The 12,516-nt window shown below is 41.5% G+C and overlaps 1 protein-coding gene across 1 annotated transcript in view; it reads left to right on the forward strand.

Moving 5' to 3' along the window:
- Positions 1 to 8,438, forward strand: part of LOC119426287 (mitochondrial poly(A) polymerase) — a 26,112-nt gene extending 17,674 nt beyond the window's left edge. Inside the window, exons 3-5 of the mRNA XM_037693843.1 lie at positions 1,900 to 2,111; positions 4,648 to 4,874; positions 7,840 to 8,438. Of these exons, the coding sequence (XP_037549771.1) occupies positions 1,900 to 2,111; positions 4,648 to 4,874; positions 7,840 to 7,955 (555 nt within the window). The 3' untranslated portion in view covers positions 7,956 to 8,438. The remainder of the gene's footprint in view (positions 1 to 1,899; positions 2,112 to 4,647; positions 4,875 to 7,839) is intronic.
- The last annotated feature ends 4,078 nt before the right edge of the window (positions 8,439 to 12,516 follow it).

Consider the following 12,516-nt stretch of genomic DNA (forward strand, 5'->3'; position numbering starts at 1 on the left):
TTTTGTATTAAAAACACTTGTCTTTCATTGGTGGGATGAAATATGCTAATTTTTTGGGGCAGGCATTTTGGGTTTTCATGAGCTGTATGCCATAATCATCAGTATTAAAACAATTAAAGACCTGAACTATTTCAGTGTGTGTGCAATGAATCTGAAATATATGAAAGTTTAATTTTTATCATTACATTATGGAAAATAATGACCTTTATCACAATATGCAAATTTTTTGAAAAGGACCTGTACATGATCCAATCTGCACCAGATTTATTGTGCTTGATCAGTTACCCATTCTAAACACATTGATATTGTTGTTTAACATCTGAGTACAGTGCACCCCTACATTATTCCAACAATTATCTCAGTGATACATCATCTGATCTAAACCAGATTTTTTGGGCTTCATCAGTGAACACTTGTAGACACACTTAAGCCTGGCCCTTTCAGAGAAGAAACTGATGATTATTGGGTGACTCTTCTAGCTTGGCACCGTGTAAGATATAAGACTGAAACTGCATTCGCTAACTGCTGATTACCAAATATGACATGTTGAAAAGCCTAAAGGAAGTCCTTTACATTTGCGACAAAACTGGAGGTGAAAATTGTTAGGTATTTTCTCTCGTACCCAACAGAAAAAAAGAGCGCCACACAGGACAGAGTAAGGTTTTTGGCCAACGCTCCTTGCAAGGAGGGATATTCGCCTCTGGTCTGAAACCAGAGGTGAACTTCAAAGCCTTGCTGTTAGAACTGGCTTTTATTTGGTAAGAGTGACACATAAGTGTTTGGCTTGGAACACTCTTTGATCAGAACAAAACATCTTTTGCACGGTCAGTTGATTAAATGCTTACTGTAATGAGTTTCTGATACCATCTGTATCAGTTGAAATCATCTGTATCAGTTTAAGGGTGAGGAGAAAAACTGACGGTGCTGGAATACTAATTGATACGTTTTGACATAACAAACAGTTCTAAGTAAAAACAGCTTATGTAAATACAGAGAATTACTATCAGCTCGGATGTGGACTGATAGTATCAGAAACGTTTTGCTTTGTATGCATAGAAGTACAGGAATCATGAAGCAGTTTAAAATGATAACATGAAAAACTCTTACAACAATAACACGTCTGGAAGGTCGGATTTTAGCCAAACTTGAAAGGCTTGCAGCCAGACTCATTCAGATAAGGGCGGAAGGTAATTGCAAAGATTCAACATATGCGCACCCTGGTGAACGCATGCGGGAATAGCACGAGAGCGTTCACGATAGCGGCTGGGAGGCGTTGCTGGAGCTCCCGCGGTCGCAGTTGATGTCGAAAGTTCGGCAAATGCGTACCCTGGTGAACGAGCGCGGGACGGGCGTGAGAGCGTTCGCGATGGCGACTGGGCGGAGTCGTTGGAGCTCCCACAGTCACAGTAAGTCCGGAGCGGCACTTTGCTGCAAGGGCCTTCAATGCTGCTTGCAGCTTTAATTTGATTTATTTTTATCTTTGCCGTTAACTTTTGGAGTTGTTTGTGCTTGTCTGTTTGCAAAATATTTTATAAACAAGTAGACACATTTTAATAAAATACTCATTTTTGAATTACTACGTTTTCAACTGGTTACCTTTTGGAGACAATCCAATTCAAGATGGTTATAATTTTGTCAATTTTACAAATGATAGGCTAAAACATGGTGAGGAAGTAGCTGAGAATCATTCACAACATATATCCTAAACACTACATGTTTCACACTGTCTTTGCCTAAAACGTTGACATTAGGTTGTCAGAAGGAAAAGGCTACCAAAAAAATTGTTGCTTTATGTTTCAAAGACTGTATCCATAATAATGCTGCAAACCAAAAATATGGCTTTGCATTAGAAACAGCTATGAATTGTTTTGGGATCATTCTCGATTTGTCTGTCTGCAGCCTAAATCCGGTTTCTCCCTGGAGTACCAGATGAAGCGGGTCAATTCGGAGCGAGCCATCACTCAAAGCGTCCTGTCTGTTATTGGGGAATGCGTGGATCAGTTTGGGCCTGGATGTGTAGGGGTGCAGAAGATTCTGAATGCTCGATGCCCACTCGTCCGATTTTCCCATCAACCCTCTGGTTTCCAGTGTGACCTCACAGCCAACAACAGGTGCTCATGTCTGAATTCACTATGGTAAAATGCTTCAGAATATTTATCCTGGTGCATGCTCAATAATCCAGGTAGAAAATTTTAATAAAGTTCAGTAGTTCCTCTGGATGGATTAAAAAAATATAAATTAAAAAGTTGTTGAAACATTTCGTCTTCTATCCAAAAGACTTTGTCAGACTGAGGAGCTGCACAAAACTCAGTCTTATAAATAGCACCTTCTCAGTGGATCAACCAGTTTGCTGTTAACATCCAGAACTAGCTGCTCACATGATCAAAGAGGACCATCAGCCTAACGATGGATCATTAGCACCCTGATGGCTGTTTGTTATTCACAGGGGGCTGAGTGATACTAGCAATAACAGCATTGTAAGAGGGGGACAGTTGAACACGGAGGCCTCCGCCCCTGTTTAATGATGGACGGGTCCTTTTTACAAAGATGGCTTCCTTTATTGTTCTCTCAAACCAATGTGGAACGTTGTGCACAACAATAGAAATGTTGGTGTGAGAGAGGAGTAAAGGAGGCCATCTTTGCGAAAAGAACTCGCTTGGAATGCTCTGTCTCCACGTGTTTTAAAGTAAGTTCTTGGTACCATCAGCAACATTTGATTTGAAGATCTCAAAGTCCTGGTGGGACAGAGAGGCTTTAAAAGGTTCTATAAATATTTGGGAGCTCGACCCTGAAGTGCCCTGAAAGTTAGGACCAAAATTTTAAAATGACTCCTGAAATGCACGGGGAGCCAATGCAGAGAGGCCAGAACAGGTGTCATGTGGGCTCTTCTGTGGGTTCTAGTTAGCAGCCTTGCTGCAGCATTCTGCACAGACTGAAAGTGAGCTAGGGAAGATTTATTCAGACCTAATCTAAACGATAGGAAATAAAAGCATGAACAATCATCTCTAGTTCCTTCTGATACCATACATCGTAGTTTTGAAATGTTTCTTAGATGGTAAAAACCATTTTGAACTAACAGTTTACAATGATTGTCCAAAGATAAAGAACTATCAAAGACAACACCCAAATTTCTGAGATTATTCTGAGATTGTTATTTACTTATTATTATTATTTATTATGGCATAGCTGAAAACTTAACAAAATCCCAATCATCCATCCATCCATTTTCTTCTGCTTATCCGGGGTCGGCTTGCGGGGGTAGCAGCTTCAGCATGGAGGCCCAGACTTCCCTGTCCCCAGCCACTTGGGCCAGCTCCTCCGGGGGGAATCCCAAGGCATTCCCAGGCCAGCCGAGAAACATAGTCCCTCCAGTTTGTCCTGGGTCTTCCTCTGGGTCTCCTCCCAGCGGGCCGTGTCTGGAACACCTCACTAGGGAGGCGTCCAGGAGGCATCCTAACCAGATGCCCGAGCCACCTCAACTGGCTCCTCTCGACATGGAAAAGCAGCGGCTCTACTCTGAGGCCCTCCCGCATGACCGAGCTTCTCACCCTATCTCAAAGGGAGAGCTCAGCCACCCTGAGGAGAAAAATCATTTTTGAGCGCTTGTATCCGAGATCTCATTTTTTTTGTCACAACCCAAAGCTCTTAACCATAGATGAGGGTAGGAATGTAGATCGACAGGCAAATTGAGAGCTTCGCCTTTTGACTCAGCTCTCTCTCCACCACGACAGACCGGTATAGCGCCCGCTTCACTGCCGACGTTGCACCTATCCGCCTATCGATCTCTCACTCCATTTTTTCCTCATTCGTGAACAAGAAATACACTCCTCCACTTGGGACAGGACCAAGCGAGGGCACTCTACCCTTTTCCGGCTCAAGACCATGGCCTCAGATTTTGAGGAACTGATCCTTCTCCTGTCCGCGTCACACTCTGCTGCTAACCGCTCCAGCAAAAGCTGTAGATCATGACCTGATGAAGCCAATAGGACCACATCATTTGCAAAATGCAGCGATGCGATCCTAAGGTCACCAAAACAGATCCCTCAACACCTTGGCTGCGCCTAGAAATTCTGTCCATAAATGTTATGAACAGAATCTGTGACAAAGGGCAACCATGGCAGAGTACAACTCTCACCGGGAACGAGCCCGACTTACTGCCGGCAAAGCGGACCAAGCTCTGACACTGATCCAACAGGGACCTAACAGCCCATATCAAAGGGCCTGGTACCCCATACTCTCAGAGTACCTCCCACAGGGCTCCCCGAGGGACACGGTCGAATGCCTTCTCCCAAGTCTACAAAGCACATGTAGACTGGTTGGGCAAACTCCCATGCACCCTCCAGGACCCTGCTGAGGGTGTAGAGCTAGTCCATTGTTCTACCACCAGGGCAAAAACCACACTGCTCCTCCTGAATCCGAGGTTTGACTATCTGACAGATCTTCCTCTTCAAAATCCCAATCACATAATGTAAAATAGTAAGCTGCAAGTTAAAACACTTAAGTAACTGATTATCTGTAACTAATTTGGGCAAAAATATCTTAAGTTTTTTTTGTTTTTGTTTTATTGTTTAATGTTTTATAGTCCAATAGTAAAAACAGACAATACAGTAAATGTTAACAGCAATTGTTCTTTTGTTTTCTCCACAGGGTGGCAATGAAGAGCACAGAGCTACTGTACCTGTATGGAGGGCTGGACACACGGGTGCGCAGTCTGGTGTTTACCATCCGGTGTTGGGCCAGGTCTCACGGCATCACCAGCAGCATACCAGGAGCCTGGATCACTAACTTCTCCCTCACAGTCATGGTGTTGTTCTTCCTGCAGAAGCGAAGCCCTCCCGTTATCCCCACACTGGACCACCTCCGGGACCTTGCAGGTAGCATTCACAGATCCTGATCAACAAGTTACAAATTCTGACATTTTAGTTAAAATTAACTTACAAAAAACTTTGGGATTCTTTATCAGCATATTTTCAGGATTTATGGTGGATTGTCAAACAAATACACTGCCTGGCCAAAATAAAAGTTGCCACATGGATTTAACTAAGCAAATAGGTGCGAGCCTCCTATTGGATAATTAGTGCATGGGCGATTATCTTTCAGCTGCAACAAGTTATTTAACCCCAACTGGTGCAATGAGTTGCTTCTCATTTCTTAAACAACCATGTGGAAAGACAAATCGCGTGGTCGTGGAAAAGATCTCAGTCTGTTTGAGAAGGGTCAAATCATTGGCATGCATCAAGCAGAGAAAACATCTAAGGAGATTGCAGAAACTACTAAAGTTGGGTTAAGAACTATCCAACGCATTATTAAAAACTGGAAGGATAGTGGGGACTAGGGCTGAAACGATTCCTCGAATCATTCGAGGACCTCGATTACAAAAAATCCTCGAGGCAAATTTATCTGCCTCGAAGCTTCTTTAAAACTATTCAGAGCACTGTGGTCTAGCCAGAAGGTTTTTGTGTTACACAATGCTAGCGCTTCCGCTAGAACTTCCGCTGACGTGTATGTGCTAAGTTTGTAGCTATGGAGGGAAGGAGACTGTCTAGAAGAAGAGCCCCGAAAACAACAAAAACTGTCAAAAGTTTGGGAACATTATAGGCTAAACAGAAAAGACAACACAGCGAAATGCATTCACTGCAAAGCAGAATTGAAGTAACCACAACAGCACGTCATCGATGTTGCAGCATCTGAAGAGAAAACACCCGCTGTAGCATCAAACTCGTCCGCAGCTGTAACAGGTATCATGTTCTCTTTGCAAAATACGTTAACCTAACCTAACATAAAGATTCCATTCAGTTTTCCAATCCATAAAAATTATTTACAGCATTTAAATTTTTATGTGATAGTTAAAAATAATTCAGTGACAGAGGGTTTTAATTAAAGCATCCTCAAACCTCACACATAAATAAAAGCTTAACATGCATAAATCAAATACAACTGACATACTAATGTTACTTTGATTGCAGCAGGGTCATCAGAAAGTGTAGATTACTTAACAATATTAAATAATTTTATAATATCCAGTGAAGTACACTTGAAAATTTATTAAGTAATAACAATGAACAAACAAATAATAATTTTATTCTACTTCTTTTCAGTAAATCTCAGAGTCATAGCTGCGTACAAAGGGTTCCAGGATGTTGGTTGTGCAGCAGCTGAGTTCACAAACGGCATTTTAAATATGATCATCACAGACATGCAGTCGCTGTCCGTGGTGGAAGGTGAGGGCTTCCAGAAGATCATCTCCACCTTCAATCCAAATGATGTCCTTCCTTCCAGATCCTACTTTGTAAATTCCATTCAGTTTTCCAAACCATAAAAATTATTTGTTTAAAAATAGTTAAACTTAAGCAATAAAACATTTTAAAAAGAGGAATTAAATGGGTTGTTTATTTAATGTTCATTTTCGTGTATTTGCATTACTCATAAAATGAGTACGGTAGTTACTGCAGAACCTGACAAATGTTGTTTCTGATTACTCAATTAATCGCCAGAATAATCTATAGATTACTCGATTACTAAAATATTCGTTTACAACAGCCCTAGTGGGGAACCGTCATCTTCGAGGAAGAAATGAAGCTGGGAAAAAATCCTGAATGATTGTGATTGGTGATCACTTAAACATTTGGTGAAATCATAGAAAGAAAAACAACAGTAGCACTCAGGACTATGTTTACTAGTGAAAGTAAGAATTTCTACACGCACAATGTGAAGGGAACTCAATGAACTGGGACTGAAAAGCTGTGTAGCCTTAAGAAAACCACTAATCAGTGAGGCTAACTGGAAAAAAAGGCTTCAATTTGCTAGGGAGCATAAAGATTGGACTCTAAAGCAATGGAAGAAGGTCATGTGGTCTGAGTCCAGATTGACCCTGTTCCAGAGTGATGGGTGCATCAGTGTAAGATGAGAGGCAGGTGAAGTGATGCACCCATCATGCCTAGTGCCCATGATCTGGGGTTGCTGTAGTTGGTCAAGTTTAGGTTCAGCAACAGTAAAATGGTAAATGGACTGTACTTATATAGTGCCTTTCTATCTTATTTCAAGATACTCAAAGCGCTTTACACCACAATCTGTGTCCTCATTTACCCATTCATACAGCACTCTACTAGATCTCTACAAAGCTAATTGAACAAATCATTCTAATGAGACTAATCAGAGCTTTATTACATTCAAACACTGATGGGACACACATCAGAGGCTATGAGGGGTTCAGTGTCTTGCCCAGGGACACTTCAGCATGTGACTGCTGGTGGATTTGAACCCCCAACTCTCGCATTGGAGGACAACTGCTCTAACCACTCAGCCACAGCCGCCCCGTAGTTAAGTTATAGTTCATTTAAAGGCAACATATTTTTTGTAGTATGTTACATTTATGCTCAACAGATCTTAAGCTTCATTTTATTTAGTTTTTTTTGGAAAACCCACCACCCCGGTCTTCTTCTTTTTGGCCAATCTAGCTGCTGACTCCATCATGCAGAGTGCTTACTGGACAATAAAAAATCCATCGCTCCAGAAAGTTCAATGTCCCACTTCCTCCAGACACAAGTAACATATACAAGCAGCTATTTAAACAGTGGCTAACACACAGACCCCACAGACCACCTCAGGAGTAACAAGGGTGTCACTGGAGATGTGAACCATGCAGGAAAGAACATGATGCACAATGCTGCTGTTCTTTCAGCTGACCAATGCTTCACTCACACACAAACACACTTTCTCTTCTTCCCTCTGTTGTTTCATTATGAATCCACCAGCACATCCATCTGTGACTTGTTTATAACCATCATTAATGTGTAAAGGCAGTTATTTCACCTTGTATCCCTGCTTTCGTCCTCCAAGGCCCTGAAGACAAGAGCATGATTGAGGGGAGCGACTGCACGTTTGTCAGCGACTTCAGCAAGATCCAGCTTCAGAGCAACATGGAGACACTGGGTGATTACGAGTACCAAAAATGAAGGCTGCAGGGCCAGAGTTCAGTTTGATGACAATGGCGGTTTTATTTATAGTGCACATTTCACTGCAGGCACAGTGCTGTAATGTAATGTATTGAAATTGTAATGAAATGTATTCACCCCCATACAGATTTCCTCTTTTTGCATTTTTGTTGCACATACACTTTTTTGATAATCAATCAGAAAAAGATAACCTGAATAAATACAAATGGCAGTTTTTTTAAATTATGTTTTCATTTTCTGGCCCTATGTGAAAAAGTAATTTCCATCTAAGCCTAATAACTGCTTGTGCCACTCTTGGTGAAAACTGCAATCAAGCATCAGTGTTAACTTGACTTTGAGTCTTTATTTGTTGCTGCACTTTGTCCTGCGGCAGACAAGTGAGCTTGAGCTTAAGGTGAGGAACTGATTGTTGACGTTCTCCTGTAGGATTTTTAGCTAGAGAGCAGAATGCAACATTTCCTTCCCCTTGTCCTGTCCGGCATTGTGACACTTAGAATTATTGTCTGAGTGTCAAACTGATGTCCAACAGATTTACTTTTACAAGTGGAGCATTATGGCTGGACTTAATGCTCCACTTGATGTATAAAATAAATTTTATTAGAATTGCTTTGGGTTTGTTCCAGATGTAATGGACACGGGGACGAAAAACAAAGAAGATAAAGCAGAAAAGTGAGAGAAGGGTTAAAATGTAAAGAAGGAGTTGGGAATAGAGGAGAGAGAGAGGGATAAAGAGAACACAAATCAACTTCATTGAAGTCTGCCTCTAGACCTGCGGAAAGAAAAAGAAAAAAAAAACGACAAAACCGAGAAACCACAACAACAAACAACATATATAATGATACTTATAACATCGTTAGAAAGTATTTTATACAGTACATGGTAATACAAGATATATTTAGTGGCCAACACAACCCAACTGAGTGTGTATCTGAAAAACATCTGAATCTAAACACCTGTATGAGCATGCTTGTCACTATAAGGTTTCTCCATAAAAATGTTCAATAGTGGATGTGGGGACCCATAAACCCGTCCCCACTGGACACAAAGGTACACACAGGGAAGACCGGAACCACAGACACACAGTGGCCCCCAAGCCCGGAACTCCGGGAGTTCCCCAACAGGGACACCCGCACCCACCAGAGAGAGAAGCAAAGGGAAGCCCCAGGCGGAAGGGGAAAAAAAAAAAAAAAAAAGAATGCAACGTTTCACCTATTACAGCAATTTGTCAAGGTGCTAAAGTATTAGAGCAGCCTCAGACGATCACATTGCCACCACCATGCTTGACTGTTGAAATTATATACTTCTCTTCTTTGCACCAGATGCAAAAAGACACACGCCTTCTAAAACAGTTTCTCTTTGGTTTCCTCAGTTAACAAGATTTTCCCATTTTCCCAAAAGTCTTAGGAATCATCAAGAACCTTCTCACTCCTGGGAAGTTTCACCACTTGTTTTTTCCCATTTGTGGATAATGGCTCTATTTAAGTGATTTCTTGATTCTACAAGTCTGTCTGTAATCAGGCTTGCTTGTATCAGTAAAACTGATTTTTAACTTTAAAACCAAAACCAAAACAAAAAATACCCATTTACTTTATGAGTGAATAAGTTGTGGGGATTATTTTTTTACTTGAAGGCCACCTTGGTTTGAAAAGCTTTTCTCTTTAAATTATTCAAACCACTCTGAAAACTGCAGTTTGTATTTACTATAGTTATTTTTATTTAATATTGAAATTTGTTTGCTTAAATTTGTTTCTGTCTTCAACTACAAGGAGGGAAGAGTGTCAGGAGACAGAGGGAGAAGAGGAAATTCAAGAATGTTGGACTAAGTGTGACAACTTTAAATGTGGGACAATGACAGGCAAAGGTAGAGAGCTGGCTGACATGATGCAAAGAAGGAAGGTAGATGTTTTATGTGTCCAAGAGACCAAGTGGAAGGGCAGCAAGGCTTGCAGCATTTTTCAATTCAGTTTATTTATCTAGTGCCAATTCACAACAGAAGTCATCTCAGGTCACTGCACAGAAACATTCACATACATAAAAATCGCTTAATAACAACATGTATCTAAGGAGCCAGCAAATGGCTTCGCAATTTCACTTTGTTGCAGTCTCCCATCCTAAGCGAGCACAGATGCAATGAAAAACTCCCTCATGAGGAAGACACCTCCAGCAGAACCAGGCTCCGTACAAGCGGCTATTCTGGACCTGTTGCAGGTCCAAGACGGATGCCATCAGGTTATTCTCTAGGAAGAAAGACAAAAGTTTGGGCAGGCTTTAAACTGTTTGACCATGGTGTGGATAGGAAGAAAAATGGAGTAGGAGTGTTCCTGAACGAGGAGTTGGCAAAGAATGTATTAGAGGTGAAAAGAGTGTCAGATGGGGTGATGTGTCTGAGGGTAGGAGTAGGTCTGTTGCTAAATGTTGTCAGTGCTTATGCTCCACAGGTTGGATGTGATGTCGAGGATAAAGATACATTTTGGAAGAAATGAATGAAGTGATAGAGTATTTCCAGAGAGGAGAGAGAGTGATGATCAGGGCAGACCTTAATGGGCATGTTCAAGTTCAAGGTGGTTTTATTGTCATTTCACCAAGTATGGTACATGAGGTGGAACAAAATTGTGTACACAGGGTCCCAATTACATCCAACAATAGCAAAAATATAAAGTGTAAAAAAAACGGTAAATAAGGATCTAAGAAATAAACTAAGATATATGCTAAAACAAACGTTAAACGATACGCTAAAGATCAAAGATATACAGTAGTCCCTTGTTTATCACGGGGGATCCGTACCCTGAAGACCCGTGATAAGTGAAAAACTGCGAAGTAGAAATAATAGTAAAACGAGTAAGTAGTAGTAGTATATATACAGGTCCTTCTAAAAAAATTAGCATATTGTGATAAAGGTCATTATTTTCCATAATGTAATGATAAAAATGAAACTTTCATATATTTCAGATTCATTGCACACCAACTGAAATATTTCAGGTCTTTAATTGTTTTAATACTGATGATTATGGCATACAGCTCATGAAAACCCAAAATGCCTGTCCCAAAAAATTAGCATATCATGAAAAGGTTCTCTAAACAAGCTATTAACCTAACCACCTGAATCAACGACGTAACTCTAAACACCTGCAAAAGATTCCTGAGGCTTTTAAAAACTCCCAGCCTTGTTCATTACTCAAAACCGCAATCATGGGTAAGACTGCCGACCTGACTGCTGTCCAGAAGGCCATCATTGACACCCTCAAGCAAGAGGGTAAGACACAGAAAGAAATTGCTGAACAAATAGGCTGTTCCCAGAGTGCTGTATCAAGGCACCTCAGTGGGAAGTCTGTGGGAAGGGAAAAGTGTGGCAGAAAACGCTGCACAACGAGAAGAGGTGACTGGACCCTGAGGAGGATTGTGGAGAAGTGCCGATTCCAGACCTTGGGGGACCTGCGGAAGCAGTGGACTGAGTCTGGAGTAGAAACATCCAGAGCCACCGTGCACAGGCGTGTGCAGGAAATGGGCTACAGGTGCCGCATTCCCCAGGTCAAGCCACTTTTGAACCAGAAACAGCAGCAGAAGCGCCTGACCTGGGCTACAGAGAAGCAGCACTGGACTGTTGCTCAGTGGTCCAAAGTACTTTTTTCGGATGAAAGCAAATTTTGCATGTCATTCGGAAATCAAGGTGCCAGAGTCTGGAGGAAGACTGGGGAGAAGGAAATGCCAGAAGTCCAGTGTGAAGCACCCACAGTCAGTGATGGTCTGGGGTGCCATGTCAGCTGCTGGTGTTGGTCCACTGTGTTTTATCAAGGGCAGGGTCAATGCTGCTAGCTATCAGGAGATTTTGGAGCACTTCATGCTTCCATCTGCTTAAAAGCTTTACGGAGATGAAGATTTCATTTTTCAGCACGACCTGGCACCTGCTCACAGTGCCAAAACCACTGGTAAATGGTTTTCTGACCATGGTATTACTGTGCTCCATTGGCCTGCCAACTCTCCTGACCTGAATCCCATAGAGAACCTGTGGGATATTGTGAAGAGAAAGTTGAGAGACGCAAGACCCAACACTCTGCATGAGCTTAAGGCCGCTATCGAAGCATCCTGGGCCTCCATAACACCTCAGCAGTGTCACAGGCTGATTGCCTCCATGCCACACCGCATTGAAGCAGTCATTCATGCAAAAGGATTCCCGACCAAGTATTGAGTGCATAACTGAACATGATTATTTGAAGGTTGGCGTTTTTTGTATTAAAAACACTTGTCTTTCATTGGTGGGATGAAATATGCTCATTTTTTGGGGCAGGCATTTTGGGTTTTCATGAGCTGTATGCCATAATCATCAGTATTAAAACAAATAAAGTCCTGAACTATTTCAGTTGGTGTGCAATGAATCTGAAATATATGAAAGTTTAATTTTTATCATTACATTATGAAAAATAATGACCTTTATCACAATATGCTAATTTTTTTAGAAGGACCTGTATATATACTACTACTACTTACTCGTTTTACTATTATTTCTACTTCGCAGTTTTTCACTTATCACGGGTCTTCAGGGTACGGATCCCCCGTGATAAAC

This window comes from Nematolebias whitei, chromosome 20 (assembly GCF_014905685.2).
Source record: "Nematolebias whitei isolate Nwh7 chromosome 20, NemWhi1, whole genome shotgun sequence".
In the NCBI taxonomy this organism is placed as follows: domain Eukaryota; kingdom Metazoa; phylum Chordata; class Actinopteri; order Cyprinodontiformes; family Rivulidae; genus Nematolebias; species Nematolebias whitei.